We start from the raw sequence: 22,228 nt of genomic DNA on the forward strand, positions 1-22,228 counted from the left end.
TATGGGGCACCTGTGTGGCTCAGTTGGTTGAGCATCCAACTCTTGACTTCTGCTCAAGTCACAATCTTAGCGTTCCTGAGTTCGAGGCCCACATCCCTACTTGGGATTCTGTCTCCCTCTCTCTGCCCCTCCCCTACTTGCACGTGCGCATGCTCTCTCTCTCTCTCTCTCTCTTTCAAAATAAACAAAAATAAACTTTACTTAAATTTCTGAATAAGGAAGACAGTTTGAGGCTAAAATAATATTTTTCTTTCAAAATAGTGATCATCAATACATAGTTTTTCCTTTTTTAAAAAGAAACATTCTTTTTGGATTAACTTATGTAATAGTTTATTCAGTTGATACATGTGTACACAGAATTATAGCCAAGCACAAAAACACTTCATAAAAGCGTAGGAGGGTGTGCTGTATAAGCCCACTGGTGGTTTTAAAGCAAAGTCAACAGTACTCGTATTATGTTTGTTTCTACCTATACCTTTTACCAATATTTCTGAACGAGAAACAACTTCTTTTACAAACTAGTTTGCCTGTCCCATTCCCATGTAAAGAAAAAACTGAAAAAAAAAAAACAAAAAACTGATACACCCTCTGCCCTAGGACGCTTCGTTTTCCCCCCACAAAATATTGTATTGAATTACATTGTTCATATGGAAATGGAGGTACTAGAATTTAATCTATAAATCACTGTGGAAATTATTGGTCCCCAAGAGAAACCCGAAAATATTCATGTGATTCATTTACTATTAATTTATGAAAGTCAGATATGTCATACAAAGCAGTAATTATTTCATAGCCACACCTGTGATCAACGCTGAAATGGAACAACAATTCTATATCTACCTGGTCCATTAACTTAAAATTCTTCATTACGCTAAGTAATTATTCTGTGAAAATGCAGCACTCTTAAAGAGAAAATGCAAAAATTAAAAAACACTATAAATAAAACTCAGATTGATCAATATTATTTTAACTGAACTCGGTAAGCTTTAATGCCTTCTACGAGATTTTTTTTAATAAAAGTTTTGCAGTTTCAAGTGAGCTGGCTCATAATTTCAGGCTCTGGTGATCCTCCTAGAAAAACAGACATAAGAGACAAGTTTGCAAGAACAAACAGCAAGAGAATATCCCAACATTGGTCAGCTGCCATCAGACTGCACAAATCTGAGTTTCTTGAATTTTATATATCTTGGATATAACATTACATGTTGCGACTATATGAGAATAGAGAAGGCTCCTTTGGATCGTATGTATTTTGAACCTGAATCTATGTAACTTCTATAACTACAAATATTTGTAATCCTTTTTTGTAAGTTTCCAAATGAACTCCTTTTAAGAAGTAAGTATCTACTGTAATTGGGAATAATGATACTCAATAGACAGTGCCAACTTTTCCTTATGCAATTAGAGGCCAATATGAAAAGTAACAATGCAATTTACTGTGAAGGGTTTTTAATGAACATATATGTTATGAAATCTTCCAACAAATGAGCAAAGTAATTTTACTGCTCCACCCTTTACTATCATCAAAAAGAACAACTGGCTTTTTAATAGATAATAGCCTGTGCTGAGCCTTATAAAATTCTAACTTTATTGCAATTCTCCATGAACATATCTTATAGATCATCTGCAAAGCCTGTCAGTAACTAATGTACTGCTCACACCTGCCAAATGTTTCCTTTTTTTTTTTCCTACAGACTCTATCTAAAGTGCATAATGCATTCATTCTAATGAGAACTTTCAATAGCTGTTCACACCAAGTAAGACCCTCTTTTCAAACCCAGGATGCATCGCTACAGCAGAAAAACAACTAACGATGTGGATGAAAATTATTGCTTTAAAATGATTCTCCAAGTGTGTGATCAGATGGTATACAGTTCTTCAGAGTTCTGCTAAACATATTACCTAATTAGCTTTGTTACATGCTGAAGATAGAACTCATAAAATATAATCTGAGACTTTATATTTTTCTGGACTTTTTGTTTTAGTAAGAACCACCACCCTCTCTCTATGTATAAATACACCTGATTGCTTTACCTGACATTATACAGGCACTTTTCTCCATAGCTGAATTTAAAGGGCTGTTCTTGACTGCAGGCAGAACCGAGTTCTGAACATGGACTGTGGGGTTCTTTCTTGATTTTCAGTGGTAGGCCATGAAAAGCCACTAGAAAACAAAACAAAAATACCCACAAAAATGAAGCCCAGTTAGAAATTAAGTACAGTAATCTGTTCTACTTCTCTTGGTTGAAATGGCCTTAACATTTCATATTAACTTACATAACAAAGAAAAATCACATTTAATGAATTTCATGGATGAAAAGATTATAGAGAATCTCTGTATACTCTTTTTCTGCTTTTACTGTATAACAGGATGCATGCTTGAACTCTCTTTCATTACTTCAAGTGAATCAATTATAATTTACTTAACTGATATTAACAACACTAGAAGCTCAGTTTTCAGAAAGTTTTAAAAACATTGCCAAGAAACTTCTAGTGATTAAAGAAGAAAAAACACAACTGGTTATCCAAGAATTAAGTGAAGACAGGAACATAATTTTAAGCATTACTGAAAGGAAAATATCTCAAACCCATCAATAATAATGGTTTAATGGAATGATAACTAGAGTAGAAGAAAGAAAATCCAAGTGCAGGTCCCATGGTAACTGATGACAGTTTGGGCAAAATTTCACCACCTTTGAGGCCAATGTTCATTTATAAAATAAAGGTAAAAGTACCTGCTTATCTGCTTACCAGAGTAGGAAGATAAAATGGGAAAAATATCTGAAAATTATTTTTCACATGCAATCTACCATAAAATAATTCTTCTATATCTAATATTGTCTCCTTTTTTGCATGACTTAATGGTTATACTTACATTCATCAATGCTTAATGTATTACAAGGATCCTATAAAATATGAACTCTAGAGGAAATATGTTGTGTGGGAAGAATCATAGCTTTAAAGCCAATAAACAAGTAACACTATATATATTTTTATTCTTGTATATGAAATTGAAAATTGGAGATCCTATTAGAATAATTAAACTGTTAGTAATAAATGAAAAATTAGTAAAAAGATACAAGGATTTTATTTTCATATACAATATGCACAAATATGACTAATTAAGGATAAACACAAGAAAACACACATTCTAGAGATTTATTCTAACTCATATGAGAATTCGAATTAAAACACAATATACTGGGATGGTACAGTTAGGGAAGCATCCATTCTTGAATTTGTCTCAGGTCCTAATCTCACAGTCATGAAATCAAGCCCTATTTCAAACCCTGTGTCAGGCTCCATGCTACACGTGGAACTTGCTTGGGATTTTCTGTTTCCCTCTCTCTCTGCGCCATACCGCGGCACCCCTCCCCCCCAGCTCATGCATGTGCATGCATACTCTCTCTAGCTCACCAAATAAAGAAACATTACAAATTATTAAGTCTGTTTCTACAAAGACATGATATGACAAGAGAAACTTCATGATTTATGACGCCATTCAATCTTGATTGTAACATTACAGCATTATAAATGTGCACTTGTTTGAATGTCACATATAATTTAACAATAATTTGATACCAAGAACTATCAAGCTATGGGCAAATATATGCTGTTTATTTGGATATGTACATAATTTTGACAGAAATCTTCAGTGGTGGCTCAAGAACCACCTGAAACATTGTGGAATATACATTTGCCAAAGAAATAAATAACTTCACCTAAATTAGCTGTCTAAGAAAAACTTAACAAATAGTAACAAAATAATTTCACTGGGAGGTCTATTTCAAAGTTTTTTCTTGATGTACTGTGAGTTTAATATGCCTATTCAATGTAGAGAGTAGAGGAATAGAAACAAAGGAGAAATTATGTGCATTTTCAAATGTCAAGAGTACTCATGTTCATTAACTTTATGAAGTCAGAGGGTTATAATTTATTAACCATTCAGATAGAAGACATTTAAGAACATGAGGATTTGTTAGGATTCTAATTTGAAAAGAACATCTATAAAAAGGCAACTAACTTGGAGACAAATAAGTCATCTGAAAATGGACTAGGTATTAGATATTTAAGAAATTATCATTAATTTTATTGGATGTGCTAATGCAATGGCAGATAAACACAAAAAATTTAATGTGAGAGATTCATAAAGTATTTACAGAAAATATGTCTGGGATTTTCTTCAAAATAGTCTAGAAAAAATGATGTATGAGGAATGAATCAAATTAGAAAAATGTTGATAAATGTTAAAAGCTTCATGATGGGTAGGTGGGAGTTCATTACATTATTCTCTTTATTTTTAACTAAGTCCTAAATTTGCACAAAAACTTTTTTAAACACGAAAAAAATCTAAAAATTTAAAGTAACACTGTATAAGAAAATTCTTTGCCTGTGTTTGTGTCTATGTGCTACTTCTCAGAATGACAAATATTGTATGATGCAACCATTAACCATACATTTGTTGCATTCTTAACAAACAGGTTTCAACGATTTATTACTACTTTGAACATATACAGTAAGATATGTATTGCCAAGTTTAGTACTTGGGATTGTGTATTGGGTTTTACATTCTCCTAAGAAAAAAGGAGTAGTAACACATCAGGAACTCTATTTGTCATTCAGAGTAGTACCACATATTCATACCTGAGAAATGAGATATAATTCATATGAATAAAAATACGTGAGGCCTCGAGAATAAATATGTAGTATGATGCACAGTTCAATGTATTTATCAAAATATCAGATATATCAGAGACTACTATATTCAATACTAGTATATTTTAAAAATCTTTGGGACTTTGAGGGAGGATAAGGTTAATGAACAGGACACTGAAAGCATCAACCATAAAAGAAAATAACCTACAAAATTTTCTTCACTGAAATTAAGAACTTCTCTTCATCAAAACATTATTAAAAGATTACAAAGTAAGCTACAGATTCCAAGAAGATGTTTTCAATAGAAAGATCTGACAAAAAGCTCATAATAAGATTCGTTACAAGTAAGACCAAACAAATGACCCAATTAAAAATGGGCAAAAGCCTTGAACAGACAGTCCAAAAAAGAAGACATCCAAATGGTAAAACAAACAAATGAACAACAAAAAGCATATAAAAAAAGTATTCAACATCTTTACTTATGAGCAAAATAACAAATGAAACCACATGAAATTATCATACACACACTAGAATGGCTAAGCTGCAAAAGATTGACATTACCAAGTTTTTTAAAGTTTATTTATTTATTTTGAGAGAGAGAGAGACAGAGAGACACAGAGAGAGAGAGCATGAGCAGGGAAGGGACAGAGAGACAGGGAGACAGAGGATCCCAAGCAGGCTCCATGCTCTCAGTGCAGAGCCCAACCAGATCATGACCTAAGCCAAAAGCAAGAGCCAGATGCTGTGCCCGGACATTATCAAGTTTTGAAGAAGACCTAGAGCAACAGGAACTTTTATATAAGCTCCTGACAGTACAAATTGATATAAACACTTTGGCAAATGTTTTGGCAGTATCCCCTACTGCTTCAACATAAACTTACCCCGGGACCCAGTAATTTCACTCTTAGGTGTATACCCAGGAGAAGGCACTGCATATGTTCACCAACTGATATGTGTAAAAATGTTCATGGCAGCTTTATTCAAGATAGCAAACTTTGGAAAAATTCAAATGTTCGGTAGCAGGAAAATGGATAAATAATTCATGGGATATTCATACAATGAAATACTATGCAGGAACAACAAAGAACAAATAACCGACACATACAGAAATATAGATGGTCTCCTAGATGTGAAGGTGTATAAAAGAAGTCAAGCACAAAAGAGTATGTAGCATAGGAATTTCAAGAATAGACCTAATTAACTGATAGTGAAAGAATTCCCTTCTATTGGTGGATAGAAATGTTAATTACCAATAAAGGGCACTAGTAATCTGCCACAGTGCTGGGAATATTTTATATGTTGCACGGATTGGTACTTATAAGAATATATACATATGTAAAATTCACCAAACTGTGCAGTTAAAATTTTACATCATAATGAATGCATATCTCAATTAAAAGGTTAAAAAATATGAGAGGTATCAAGCAACGCTACACAACTTAAAATACTTGAATATGTCTGGTCTCCTGTTCCAGCAGAGATATCTGAGAATGTGATCTTGGAAGTGTGATTTTGTTTTTAACTCCACAGGATAAATCATTCCAAATGAGTCAGGGGAGGAATGACAAGTCTGGGCTACCATCAGGAATGGCTGCTAGCATAACAGTAGTGTCCTATCAAAGAGTCTATTGATATCAACTTAGAAAAAAAAGTAGGATCCATCTTAATGGATATACTATCTGGAGCCCTATTGCTTTCAGACTGGTTCCATGAGCTTTCTAAATTGACTTTATTATTTTTTTTAATGTTTATTTATTTATTTATTTATTTGAGAGAGAGACAGAGTGTGAGTCAGGGGGGCCAGAGAGAGAAGGAGACACAGAATCTGAAACAGGCTCCAGGCTCTGAGTTGTCAGCATAGAGCCCGATGTGGGGCTTGAACTCATGAACTGTGAGATCATGACCTGAGCCGAAGTCAAATGCTTAACCACCTGGACCACCCACGTGACCCCTTCCTAAATTGACTTTAGATGAAAGGATGTAAGGCTCCCCACAATGCGAGAAGAGGTAAGTTGATCCCTAAACTTAGGAGGTACTTCTGAAAAACCCAGGGATTACTTCCCACAGCTCATATGTTATAGGTTGAATTGTGCCTCCTCCAAAGTTCATGTTCAAGTCCTAACCCCAGTACACCTCAGGGTGTAACCTTCCTTAGAAGATTAGCTAAGATGAGGTCATTAGGTGGAATCTAATCCAATATGACTCATGTCATGTCCTTGTAAAAAAGGAAGAGTTAGGATATAGAGACCCTCAAGCAGGACAAGGCCACATAAAGATGAAGGCAGAGATAAGGTGATGCTTCTCCAGGCCAAGGAGTGCCAAGACTGCCAGCAAATCACCAGAATCCAGGAGACAGGCATAGAACAGCTTCTCTCTCACAGCACTCAGAACGAACCCTACCAACACCTTCATCTTTCACCTCAAACCTCCGGAACTGTGAGATAATCAATGTCTATTTTTTAAGCCACTCAGTTTATGGTACTTTGTTATGGCAGCCCTAAGCAAGCTAATATACCACTCCCAGAAATGCCGAGTCACTGAGGCTGGGATATATATCTGGATTCTGTATCTTATAAAAATGTCTAGGTGATTCTCGTAACTGGGCTAATTTCAAATCCACTGTGATGCTTGGCCATACCTAGATCCACTGTGTGCTGCATTGAAATAAATCCAATCCTTGAGAAGACTTGAAAAAAAAAGAAAAGAAAAGAAAAGAAAGGAAAAGAAAAGAAAAGAAAAGAAAAGAAAAGAAAAGAAAAGAAAAGAAAAGATCTAACAAAGTCTTTCTATTCAGTAGATGCCCACACTTCAGGATTTTCACGGGTTCCCTACATCCAAAAGTTTAGGGCTCCCCTACTCCTAACATAACTCCATAACATGAACGTGTCTCTAACACGTGCGACGTGTGTGGGCCTCTTAATCATTATGGGCCCTCGGAACTGTGATTTTTTTTTCTACTCATAAGCCAAATAAGTAATCCAATGAATTTGAGTTGGCTAGGATTATTTTATAATTGCTGTGAGGAAAAAAAGAAGCCAACCTGATGATCTCCAACATTTTGCACAAGAACCGCATGTGACTTCATTTTCCTCATTTCTACTTCCCTGCTTCCTAGAGATTCTATATCACAAAAGTGACTTCTCTTATTTATTTTTAAATGAGGAGAGCACAGAGACTCCCACCCGAGCGGGCTGAGCCGAGAGCGTGTTGGGTATTTCATCACAGGGCTGAGAGTCTGAGCGCCTGCTAACAGGCAGTTTTCCAGCTCACTGGCACAGGCACAAGTGAAAGCAGCACATTCATTTTGTGCAATTTGCTTTACCTTCCCACATGGAGTTGGTGCATGTAAAAGGCTGTTAAGTACTAAATTATTCCTTATCAAATCACCATCATCTGGAGTCATGATCAACACTAATTAAATTACTTTCACTGAACAGGGCTCCAGCCTGCTGCCGAGGCTGCTAGGTACATTTCGTTTTGCTTACTGTACTGTCCTCACTGGGTCTGAAACAGTGAACGACATGCATCCGCATTGTTTGCGGTTTTAATTAAAGTGAATCTTTCCTCCTTCCAGGGTATCAAACCAGGCGAGTTAACTCCTTCATGTCATTAACAAAGAAGTGACAGTTAGATTTTTATCCCTGCCTTCGGACAGTTAAGAAATTTATCCAGGAAATCTGAAGTCTTCCTTCCTCAGGTACTCCTCAGACGCATTTCCATGCAAACCTTTATGGCCCCCAACTCCTCCGCACAACCAGATCTTTAGGAGGAGAAGCAGAAAGAACACTCAAGAGATGCATCTTGCATTTTTTTCTTGGATGGAGGCTTGACCTTTAAAACCACATCTTAAGGCTGACTAATGATGACTGAGTTCTTCTAATGGTTACATTTAAGAGCTCCAAAATACCAAGACTTTTAAAAGTACACTTCCAAAATAAACTTAACCACTTCCTAATTTAAAAGTTTACTCGGAGTTATGGTATTCATCGTAAAGTCTTGGATAAATTAATAATTGCTTTCTTTTTTTCATTTTTTTAATGTTTATTTACTTTTGAGAGAGAGAGAGAGAGAGAGAGAGACAGAATCCAAACCAGGCTCCAGCCTCTGAGCTCTCAGCAGAGCCCGGCACGGGGCTCGAACTCAGAAACTCCAAAATCATGACCTGAGCTGCAGTTGGACGCTAACCAACTGAGCCACCCACACTCCATTAGTTGTTTTCATTTTAGAACTATGAACATCAAGGTATCATCTTGCTTCCAGTTTATTTCTGTCTACACTCTAGAACAAAAGCAAAATCTTGCCATCATTCTACTGGAGCACAGAAATGCCCTCCACCTTTCCAAGCGCAACAAGGCTGATATATAACCATGTCTTTCATTCAAATTACATTTCAACACCTTCAATTATAGATGAAGATAATGAATTTAAAAATTTACTCACAGGAGAATAATTTCCTAAACAATCTTGACATTGGAACATTTTTGTACCATTAAATTGAAAACAGAACATGTTTGTTATAACAGACTGCTTCATGTTAGTACAGAGAATAAACAGTTTAATCTACAAATTAAGTTTCTATTTCTATAGTGAAGATGATGATGTCTTCTGATACATTTAAGAAAGATAATATGTTTAACTATAGATAGTGACTTAGTGAACTGTGGTTGAATTTAGAACTGTGATAAAAACCACTTGCTATAACATTTTTTTAAAAACCCTCAAAATTTACACAGTATTACCAAGTTTTCAAAGAATTGTCACCTACTCTATTTGATTCTCATCATTCAAGACAAGAATATCTTTATTATACCTCCCACTTGTGCAAAATTTTTTCAAAAGGCATAAAAAAGCTAAGCTTAATACCTATCCAAAGATCTAGGACTGATTTACAACAGGATAAGAATTAAGAGCCCTAGAATGTTGGCTATAACTTTGAACTCTTGAGCATATAATTCAAATTTATTTTGAATAAATACAAGTATGATTTCTTTCATGCATAAGCACCATGGTGACCGCCTATCAGGTGTTTCTTTATCCATTCATTCATTCATTTACTATGGCCCAGACACTACACCAGATGTTGAGAGGGAAACTGAATATAAACCTATAGAACAAAGATGAACAATAAGACACAGTCTTACCCATCAAGAACTCATAGAAGTCCAATTAGAGCTTTAGTTTTTTGAAGTGTTTTCTCTAATACAGACTTTAGCCAGTCTCCTTTAAGTTTGATTAATTCTCACGTGTGCAATACATGTTTATGTATACATGATCTTAATAATATATTTGTGCCACTTCTATCTAAAACACTTCTCAGACTATGCATGCTTACTTCTAGGCATTCTACTTTGTTTCAATTTATTACTGTGACCAAAAGCATTTAAAAATTCACACCCCTCATACTCCAGTGAGAAAAAATGCTGCTATCCAGCATCTAAAGCTTCCCCTAGAGTCTGATAACCAAAATGTCACAAGTGATGGCCCCCTTCTATATGTGGACAGTGGATATAATTACAGTGATAAGTTGCCTTGGCTCTGACCTTTCACTCTGCTTTCCTCCCAACAGAGGCGCTTATCATAAGAGTGAAATAGAGTAGCAATTTCGGTGAGTACAAAACAATTGCTCTGGAAAGAGAAACATACCACATTTTTAATTACTTCTTCACTAAGTAGAAGCATGTCTTTGAATCAAATCTGTGTGTTTTTTTACAAATTTTTCACAAATGTAGTTTTTAAACAAAAACTACCTAGGAATACAAAGCTTTATGAGAGTCTCCTGACTTTGACGTTGAGATTTCTGATCCGCTCAAAACTTCTGCTTTAGAATAGTCTACTGTATGATGTTCCAGAACAGAGGTGGGCAAATTACATTGCATCGCTGACACGTGGCTTCCCACCAGTTCTGGTAAATGAAGTTTTATTGGAACACTGTCCCACCCAATCATTGAGGTATAGTCTAGGGCTACTTTGAATTATAATGGACAATTTGTGACAAACCCTATGACCTGCCAAGCCTAAAATATTTACTGTCTGATCCTTCACAGAACAAAGTTTGCTGACCCTTGTTCTGGATTATGGTCTACACTGAAAGGAGAAAGAGAACATAAAAATGAATGGCTAGAACAAGAACACCTGCTACTGATAGGGTTTAGGTAAATTAGTTAACAAAGGCCATTGGATTTTCCTTTATTAACGCTTTGTTTACACTGACTCTCAAAACCAAGCGTGCAGCCTTATGCAGCCAATTTACAGGGGCATACACAAACAAGATGATGAAAAATTACATGACACTGAGCCTCTAAAACACTACAAATTTATGTTCTTTGAGGAATTTTAAGGCATTTACACAGACCACGGATATGTTTAACATATAATTTTTTTACACTTGTCTACAAAATATAAATGAGAAAGTCAAAACAAATCATTGCGTGGACACTAAAATGCTCAAAAAAAAAAAAAAACAACAATCTACAAATTGTTGTTAATATGTAGATTATGGCTATGGCTCTTGGCCATAGCAGCAAATTAAAAACGACAACAACAAACAAACAAAAACTCTGTAAAGATGGAAAAAAGTAAATGGTATACACAAATTAGATTATTTCAGACCAGATACAAGCATGGCATGAAAAATGCATGCAGGTTTTTATATAAATATATGTAGTTAGGAATACACTCACTAGATGAAAAGCATTCACTTAAGTTAATACCATTTCAATTTCAGGTGATAAATGGGTGGCAATGACCTCAATTAGTACTCAGTTAAATTCCAGAAGCAAAGGGTAAGGCTTGTGTACAAAGAAGGACAATATTGTCACATGCTCCGTAAATCCGTCTTCCAAGACACACAGAAAAACAGAGGGCACTTCTGCCGCATCTGAGCCTCTCAAAGATTCTCTTCCAGTACATTTACCTCTTTTAAGCCCTCCCCACCCCCGCAGTGTGCACACACGCTCACACATACACACACCAACATCCATTACTAAAGGGCCTAATCTCAGATATCAGCAGAGTGCCTTTATGGGGCCATTAAACCCTTTCTCTTGTTTACAGTGCCTGAAGAAAGATGTGAATTATGTCTGTGACAAAACAAGCGATAACATTTCAAAACTGCTATCAAAATGCAAACTGAAACACATTTAAGGACAGGGGCCCTGATTCGAGTTTTTGCGATTTTCCGTTATTTGCAGCTTCTGGAAATACGTTCAGCTGTAATATTTTCAAGACAGGAATTCAGACCATAGCACGGCAAGGTGATATTTATTTTCCTTCAATAATATTCTTTAAGTAGAGTAGTTATTTTAAAAAAAAAAAAAAAGATGATATAATGTTTTTAAAGGAATATCACCAGTTGGGCTAGTTCCCAAACCTAATTTGCTGTTTGGCGCTATTTTGGCGATACGTAAAATGTTGCTTAGTAGTAATCTCAAAGGCAAAATAAGGGAACTTCTCACCCCTTATGAACCTAAGAATTTTTCAATTATAGAGAATATTAGGTATGATCCAGTTTCAAAGATAGAGCTAGTGTTTGTACTCAGAAACCGCTGTGCTAAAGGAATCACAAGTGGAAGTCAACTGGGTAAAAAGATTAAAAAGCGATGAGCTAGTTTTATCAGCGGAAGGCAAATGGTCATTAGTCTGCTCCCACTGCTCCCGGAAGTTAACACTCCGCACCTGCAAGGAACTTCCTGGGCAATCTGAACACCAGAACTGAGCTCGGAGAAACCATGCATTTCTCAGAAAAGTGCATCAAACGATTTTTTTCCAACATACCCGACTCTTACCAGTCTCAGTGTGTGCACTCTATTGCAGAGATTCCTCAATGGTCCTGCCAGGGATGCTTCTGAATAAAAGAGAGGTACTTTGACAGGTCTGGAAGGTGATTCTGGACCTCCCGGCCCCATCCAGAATCAGAGTCCACAGACTCGGAAACCAGTGCTGAGAACAGTGCAGAAGTCAGAAGCCAGAAATCCTCGCTCTCTACAGGGTAAAGCCTTCTGATGATGTGACAGCCTCACAAGACAGTTATTTCTTAAAAGTACACTTAATAATTCAACTCTCTCTACATTGCCGAGTGCCACTATGCCATCTTAATAGAATAGAATGGACAAATGTTCTGGGTTTGGGCCTGTGTAGCTTCTCTTCAAAAAATAGCACTGATAGGGAGATGCAGCCAACTTTTACTCATCTGAAGGTCAGTCATCTACTCCCGATGATCTAAACCAGAAGTTGCCAATGTTTCCATTTGGCTCATGGAATGGTTTCAAATCATTTCTTGTTGTGATCTTTTAAAAATCAGCTTCAAAATCTCTTTCTGGTTTAAAAATCCAAATTTCTGACTTATCTAGGAAAAAAAACACAATATCCAGCAACACTCGAGTCCACTTTCCAGGCTGAAAAGCACCTGGCTGAACCCATTATCAGCTGCCCCTCTGGCCAGGATATGCGTTTTCCTATTGGCTACAGTCCCCACTATCCCCACCACTCCACACCTCAGTAGCTCTTGTGCTAAATTCACTTGACTCACTTAGATGCTTGGCATACCAGTTACCTATTTTTTAGATGACACACAGGTAAGAAACCATTAGTGCATGTGTTTCCACATATGGATGTATACATACATGTGTGCATGCACACACACACACTCACACATCACCTCTAAGCGACAAAAATATTGGGGCACCTGCATGGCTCAGTCGCTTGAGTGTCCAACTTTGGCTCAGGTCGTGATCTCACAGTTCATGAGTGTGAGCCTCGCATCGGGCCCTGTGCTGACAGCTCAGACCCTGGAGCCAGATCGGCTTCTGTGCCTCCTTCTCTCTCTCTGCCCCTTCCCTGCTTGTGCGCTCTCTCTCTCTCTCTCTCTCAAAGATAAATAAACATTAAAAAGATTTAAAAAAAATTTTTTAACGTTTATTCATCTTTGAGAGACAGAGAGAGACAGAGCACGAGCGGGGAAGGGGAAGAGAGAGGGAGACACAGAATCCGAAGCAGGCTCCAGGCTCCAAGCTGTCAGCACAGAGCCTGATGTGGGGCTTGAACTCATGAACTGTGAGATCACGACCCAAGCTGAAGCTGGAGGCTCAACCGACTGAGCCACCCAGGCACCTCAAACATCAAAAAAATGGTAAAAATAAACATCAAAAATATTATAAAACTCACATCACTTCTGTCTTAGACTCTCAAGTACTAGTTGTCAGGCAATAAGGCATAGTGGCAGAACTAACAGATACTTAAATCTGCCTACTTTCAAATCTCCTACTGCCACTTTCCAGCTCTAAGAATGGGCAAGCCAGTTAACCTTTCTGTGCTTAGGTTTCCTCACTGATATAAAACAAAATGAGGTGATAACAGTACCTGCCTGATGGAGTTGCTGATATGATTAAATGAGACACTGTGTAAAGTATACAGTAAGCGCTCAATGACAGCTATCGGTGCCATTATTCAAATACAGAATCACAGGACACAACATCTAGAAGAGAGCACACAGATGATTCAGAAACTAAAGAGCATAGTGGTAAAGAGCATGGAAGCTCAATCTTGGCTTTGCTACTTCCATGCTGAAAGACTTCTGGTAAACTGAGTAACTGCTTATGAGATTCGGTTTCTCCCTGTTAGAGGAGACCTTCCTCACGGTGTGTATGTAAGAATTACACAAAGTGAAGCACCTGAAAACCTAGGATAGTACCTGGAACATGGTACATACTCAGTAAATGTTACTTATAACCATTATTATTTCAACCACTTCCTTTCAGAGAGGACGAACCAAGACTCCAGGAAGTAAAGTGACATTGCAAGCACCCAACTTCCAGCCATCAGACTATTATTTCGCTACTTTTTCTGTTTCATCCTATTCCCAATTTTGTTTTGTGCCGATCAACTACACACTAAGAGCAAGACATTTATACATGGAGAAGACTATAAGGAAAACGTATTCTGACAGAAGCTGAAAGCACACAGTACAGCGGGTCAAACGAGCACCAGATGAGGAAACAAATACATTTGAGCCTCAAACAATACAGATTTGAACTATGCAGGTGCACCTCTATGTGGATTTTTTGACAAATACAGGACAGCGGTGTAAACGTATTTTCTTTTCCTTACAATTTTCTTAATAACGCTTTCTTCTCTCTACCTTTATTGTAAGAAGATAGTATGCAATACATAAAACATTGAAAATATGTGTTAATCGACTGACAACTTAAGGTTTCCAATCAAGAGTAGGCTATTATTAGTTCAGTTTGAGAGAAATCAAAAGTTATATGTAAATTTTCCACTGTGCAGGGGCTCAGCATGCCTAACCCCGCACTGCTCAAAGTCAACTATAATATCTACCTAGTTGCTACCTCACCCGTAACTAGTTGTGTGATAATGGATAAGCTGTGCTACCTTTCTGGGCTTCCATTCCCATCTATAAAATGAAGGCATTAGACTAGGCAACCTTTCCTGGGAGCATGACAATTTCAGGTCTGGGTGGGAGTACCTGCTTACTAAATGTCACAGAGGAGAGGAAAATGCAAGGATTTGATACAGGAATTTATATGGCATAATATTCTGAGTCCACAAAGAACTCTACACACCTCATTAATAATGGAGCGCATTATTGCCTTTTAGCCAGTTGTGGTCACTGAAACTTATGATCATGAGCCTTCCTCATCATGAAAAAGCAAAATCAGGTGTAATCTACTATAGTCAAGAAGGAAGGGTACATAACGCACATCGGAAAAGTGTACATGCAATGTGTTAGCATTTAAAAATGCCTGATGTTTTAAAAGGTGTTTCATGGACCACCTACTTTCCAGCTGATGGCAGTAATATGTTATTATATTAATAAAGCACAAAGCAGAATCAAAAGACAAAGTTATATTCCTAATTGTAAAAGCATCATAAGCACCATTAATTGAAATATAAAGAGATCAAGTACAGAATGCAATGATTCATTCCTCTAAATTTTAAAGCCCAATGCTGCTCTAACAGTACTTGAGCGGTTGTGGCACTAAATGATCCTCATCTTCACAGACTACTTGCCAGGAGAAAGTGCCCTGGGAGGAAACTGGTCCTTCCATCTGGAAAAGGACAAGAACAGAGAAAGGAAGGCCTAATGTATGAACAATCCAAATCGAATCAGTTTGCATTTTGCATTGGCTTCAAATCAGATCTTCCTACCCCTACTGGTCCAGTAGATGGAAAGCAGCACGACACTATTTTTTTGGAAACCAATTCTGTACAGTGAGCCCAAACATACAGCGCTTCATATCCAGCTGGCAGGAATGAAACCTGAACAAGCTGCAGCTATTTGAGAAACAGATCTAATAAAAGGAAGTAAAGTTCTGAATCAAGATGCCCAAACGAATCCCTAACCTCTCAAAAACGGCTCTACTTAATTAATTACCTAATTATGACCTATATGCCTACAGAAAACACCTCCTGTGGAGAACCTGTTTCACTTTGCTTTAATATGGATATTCTTTAAGCCCTACAAAGTTACAAAAATAAGTATTGCTTCTCTGCCTAGTAATTCTGTAATTCCTTTCAAATAACAGAGAACATTATTTGGAAAATACTGGGCAGTACTTATTATTGTTCCTAGCCGAGGAGAGGCTGGAAGATCCCATCACTGCCTGGTGTTTGTCAGTGTAGCATGAAGAAGTTTAGAGAAATGCTATGGCAGATGGGCCCTGCATAATACCCAGACACCAAGCGTGCTCTGTCCTCACCACTGCGTGACCACAAAAACAGGTCCTTCCCATCAGAAGAAAAGGTGAAAGGTGGGCATCCCCTATCCGGCATCCTCCACACTCTCCAGAACAAACCCCAGAGTGCCACCCTCTGTAGACTATATAGATCTCTCACAAATAGGTTGGGGGAGGGGGAAAGTGGTAAATCTATTACTTGCCATCAAGTGATACAAAAAAGGAGACGGATAATAGTAGAAAAGAATCAATGTGGATGGTTAACATGCAGAGATATTTTACTAACAAGACGTGATAAATGTGATCTTTAACTTTCCCTTGTTATTCAATCACAAACATAGAAGCTCTAACCTAAAAGTTTAATTACTCCATGGACCGTAGTAACATAAAAAGACCAAATGAAGATAATATCTCATTGCCAAAGAAGACTGCCAGTTACTAATATGCCTGTCATCACTTTGGAATAATAATTACTAAAAAGACCAGCAGTTTCTAAGGTCTGTAACTTTCACTCACTAAGGACAAGTATTCAAACAAGTAAGTTTTTTATGCAATAAAGTATAAATATTTTAACCAGTTTCCATGAGAAATCACCATTCCTTCAGAAATAGTTTGCCCATTTAAAAAGCAATGAAATAAGTAATTAGTGATGCAGATACTTGCTTGAATGAATTTATTACCATGTTATTCAGAACGAAAGCAATATAATTCTAAATTTAGAATTCATCTCACATGCATCAGCATGATCTGAACAAGCCTTTAAATAAGCCCAGAGGTAAGAAAAATGGTGCTCAGCCTGCAGAATGAACGCCACCCCCAAGCCAACTGAAATTCTAAACCCGCACACCTCCCTCTCAAGTCTAATAAAACTCTCTTATTGTTCCATGTCTTCAAATGTTTGTGCTTTACTTGTTCTGGTACGTACCCCCTGGAAAGGCTCATTTCATTTTCATTTGGTGAACCTGCCCTGCTTGGGAAATTCTATTTGCTTTCAGGTGAGTCAATCCTTACTTTCCATTCATAATTTTTCTTCCAGGCTATATGTGAAAAGAGCCTGTAATTTGCATGGTCTGAAATTGAACACTTCAGTATCAAAATAACACACTGGATAAGTAGGAAGCAACACTCAGGTGGCTGAAGTACACCTGCGGCACTTTGTTGTCACCCTACCGAAGACATGATGGAGATCAATTCGGTTATTATTAGCCCCTGGCTCCTTGTTCAAAAAGATCCCACTGGTAGACAATCAAAGTTGAAAATATGTTCTGAATACCAGAGCTAGAAAAGTTTGCCCAAAAAAAGAAAGCCAGCTGGCTAGCGCCAAAAAAAAAAAAAAAAAAAAAAAGTACCTTTTCAGCAAATGCCAATAAAACTTCATAGGCTGCCAAAATAACAAAGATAGAATAATTACAAAGGAAACTTTGCAATTTTCCTGACAATAAACATGTTCTTAAAAAGAAATTATCTGTCACCTGGCCTCAACTGTTACAGCTATTAATACGAGCTAGGGTAAATCCTACAAACAGTTTATTTAAAACAACTACTAACTTGGCACAAAGTTTTTATAATTTCTTTCCCAAAATAAATTTTTGGGATTCCTTTAAAAGCGACTTGTAATATTAAATTCAATGTATATTAGAACAGTTTCCACGAGGAATCACCATTGCTATAGAAAAGCTTTTATACAAAGTATTTTGCCCATCTTAGAAAAAAATGTCATCTAACTGTATCAGATTAACAATTCCCCCCAAAAGAAATGTGAGATACATGAGATGTAAGAATAAGACCATGACTAAGGAGTCACATTTTTGACCCCAAAATAGTCTCTGTGAAGGAAAAAAAATCCATTAACAGTATGTAGAAACATCTAGAAAAGTGCACTTTATCCTTCATACAGCAGATAATATTGATGTTGCCCAAACTTTCTTATAACAGCCCATGAGACTTTTTTCTTAACTTTATTTATCTTTGAGAAAGAGTGGGAGAGAGAGGTGGAAGGGAAGAGAGAGAGGAAGAGATATAATCCCAAGCAGGCTCAGCACTGTGAATGCAGAGCTTGACACAGGTCTTGAACTCACAAACTGTGAGATCATGACCTGAACTAAAATTAAGTTAGAGAGTTAGACTCTCAACTGACTGAGCCACCTAGGAGCCCCAAGACTTTCTTTTAAAGACCCACAGCTAAGAACCAGTGTTTGCTTCCTACACTGTGACAAAGCCATCATCACCTCTAGATGCCGATCAAGCCCTTTTTGTCATTTCTTTTTTTTTTTTTTTTTTTCAACGTTTATTTATTTTTGGGACAGAGAGAGACAGAGCATGAACAGGGGAGGGGCAGAGAGAGAGGGAGACACAGAATCGGAAACAGGCTCCAGGCTCTGAGCCATCAGCCCAGAGCCTGACGCGGGGCTTGAACTCACGGACCGCGAGATCGTGACCTGGCTGAAGTCGGACGCTTAACCGACTGCGCCACCCAGGCGCCCCCCTTTTTGTCATTTCTTAACAATAAATATTAATTTAAAAACACCTACAGGTCAAGAGTGATATCAGAATAATGAACCATAAAAAGTCTACTGACACAGGGGCAGCCTTCACCAATAAAGCAAGAAGCAAACAACTGAACCGTAATAAAGAAAACCAACCAAGAGAATTATGGATAGGCTTAACCATGGCCATGAAATATCATAGAAGATCCATTATACAATATACTGATTTGACTGTGTGTTGTATGAAGCAAATGTGAATGATTCATGGGTGTATACACAGATCACATTTCCATAGTTAAAGGATATAATCCCAAGAAAACTGTCATTGGAACAAAGGCTTCTAGAATTATATTAGCATTTGATAAGTAATTTTTCAGATTTGATGTATTCATTTTTTAATAGATTGCTTCCTTTGAATATAAGCCTCTTTTTAAAACCGTGTTATATGTTAGATTAAAAATTGTTTTTTCCTAATGGAACCTATCTCTGATTTTTTTTAAATATTAATGTTTTATTTATTAATTTTTTTAATGTTTGTTTATTTTTGACAGAGAGCGAGAGAGACGGAGCATGAGCAGGGGAGGGGCAGAGAGCGAGGGAGACACAGAATCCAAAGCAGGCTCCAGGTTCTGAGCTGTCAGCACAGAGCCCGACGCGGGGCTCAAACCCACGAGCCATGAGATCATGACCTGAGCCGAAGTCGGACACTCAACCGACTGAGCCACTCAGGCGCCCATTTTATTTATTTATTTATTTATTTATTTTAATTTTTTTGTTTCTAATGTTTATTTATTTTTGAGACAGAGAGAGACAGAGCATGAGTTGGGGAGTGGCAGAGAGAGAGAGAAAGAGAGAGAGACAGAATCTGAAACATGCTCCAGGCTCTGAGCTGTCAGCACAGAGCCCTACACGAGGCTCGAACTCAGCAAGAATGAGATCATAACCGAGCCTGAAGTCGGAGGCTCAACTGAGCTACCCAAGTGCCCCAACATATCTCTAACTTTTAACTGGCGTAACAGTTTGGTGTTACAAATCACAAATGGACCAAATCTGATTACAGTATTTCATAAGAAGTTCAAGAGATTGCTCTTCTTGTCCACCTTCACAAAGGAGCAGTTATCAAGAAGTACTTTAATCATGAATATAGAACTTACCAGTCTAACCTCTCTACCCTGCAGTCCAATTTACGTTAAAACATTTATTTAAAGTTACAAAATTTGACTTGGGTGATATGTCCTAGGAATATATAATTATTAGAATAGCTCAAACATAAAATCAAGTTTTGTGCCACTGTTCACTAATTCTATACCTTTGTAATGAAAGACATTTCCTTAACTTTCACTCTATTTACAGTAACCCAGAAAGCCTTCATAAATGTGTGCAAAATGATCCTTAAATTTTTATTATACTTTATAGAGTTTTTCATATAACTTTCTAGATTGTAGTTCAAAAGATACTTTTTTTTTTTTTTTTTTTTTTTTTACCCGACTCTGGAGCCTCTCCGCGTCACCATCCCACAAGTGCATTCTGGAGGCTACATAACAGGAGAAACTCCTTATAATAAGATCATTGTGATCCTTCAGGAACTAAGCCCTGTCTGATGAGAATCAAGACAACTCACCAGTTACTAAATCTGGCTCCATAACAATAGTGTCATGGCAGCATTCCAATGTATTTTTTTTTTTTACTTTGACTTGCTAACTGCAAATAAGGGGAAATTAGATTACCACATTAAACATAAAATATAGAGCGTAACTAGGTAGCAGTGTTGTACAGGTGTTATCGGAAATAGAAAACAGCAGCATGAAGGCAATAATATTTGAAGATTACAAATCTTTTTGCTTCTGTCTTGGGCAGAGCATTTTGTGGTAACATCAAAATGTGCATACTAATCTTTGCACAATGCAAGTCTTTATGTTACTCATGATGTACAGATGCACTAAGTAGGACATAAATTCTATATTTACTTTTATTTTCACATAAATTTCACCTAAATAAATATTACACTCACTAATCCTTGCAGGTTTTTAAATTTTAGCTGCAAGGTATATATAAATGGACCCTTATTCTTCAATGAGGTGGTGTATCCATACACTTAATGTATCTCACGTTTAACTGCTTTCTTCTAAACGGTCAAAACTATATTTACTGCTATGTCAACCTAAAGCACCATTTAAATTTAACCTTTTGAGACTCTTAGATGTTAAAAGCATGCCCATGTGAATGAACAGATATTACAAGGCCCGCTATAGGTCACAGGTTATACAGGAATAATCGTTTTTCTAGAATTTAGTGATCAAAGAGGATGATAAACAATGACAACAGCATTCTTTCAAGCCCTTTAGTGGTCTACCAACACAACGCAGTGTAGGAAAGTCATGTGTAGAATGGGTATCTTTTTCACGTTTCCTTTTAATAGTACATTCTAAAATACAATCTGATTCTTTAGAACAGTGAGCTCTGCCAACGGGTCTGCTGTAACTCCATGTATAAGGTGACCAGTAGGTGTGTCAAATACTGCAGCCAGATGATATATGCAACAGCTTACATTAGCACTTAAACACACAAAGAAGATTTATACAGTCCTCCTTTGTAATGGATAGTTCCAAGAAACGAGAAAAATATGAAGATGAAAGAGTCCTTCTGCTCTCCTTCCATGTGTGCAAATAGAAACGAACTTTGGAGAAACACATGGATACCACCTGCAAAACAACTGTGTGATCACAAACATAATAGGCCTGGTTTGCATTCTCTTCCTTGCCCTTTGAAGTTAATAGAAGCTTTGTAAATTGTGGGTGTGCACAGGGATAAAAATTAAATCAGATAAAGCATGATTTAAAAGGAGTCTTCCCTTACAATGCATACATAAATTCTTGGCCAGTGAACATTTGTTTAAACTACCACATTAGCTGACACTAACATAATTATAAATTTTCCAATACATATGCATTATATAGTATGTTATTTGTTTTAAATACAGTAAACTACAGTGTGCCTATACGCTCAAACACATTTCCCCACTCCCCCCACCAAAAAGTTGTATATTCATTCCCCTTTGTTGTTTTCCTCTCCACTTTCTCCTCCTCAGTAATGGGTCATCAGAAATTTCATGCTTAGGAATTTCCAGGCTGGCCCATTTGTTCTTGAGATAAACCCCAGATATATGTGATTAATTTTGCTGACCCAGAAAATTCGACTTTCTCTGACCTATCAAACTTCATCTTCCCCACTATCCAACACACATCTATTATCTCCAAATGCTGCTGCCATTCTCTAGAGGGACAGAGAAGGCACTTGCCTGGTTCACAGCAACTAACACCTGGCCTTCAACGCATCTAATGTGTCCTCCCTTCATTACTGGGTCAATCACATAAAAAGTGCAGAGCCACTTGA

General features: G+C 37.1%; 1 protein-coding gene across 1 annotated transcript in view; it reads right to left on the reverse strand.

Annotated features, from left to right (window-relative positions):
• Positions 1 to 22,228, reverse strand: part of ETV1 (ETS variant transcription factor 1) — a 91,383-nt gene that overhangs the window by 39,876 nt on the left and 29,279 nt on the right. The window contains 1 exon segment of the mRNA XM_030308041.2: positions 2,035 to 2,164. Within this exon segment, the coding sequence (XP_030163901.1) occupies positions 2,035 to 2,164 (130 nt within the window).

The sequence above is a fragment of the Lynx canadensis genome, chromosome A2 (genome assembly GCF_007474595.2).
Source record: "Lynx canadensis isolate LIC74 chromosome A2, mLynCan4.pri.v2, whole genome shotgun sequence".
Taxonomy (NCBI): Eukaryota; Metazoa; Chordata; class Mammalia; order Carnivora; family Felidae; genus Lynx; species Lynx canadensis.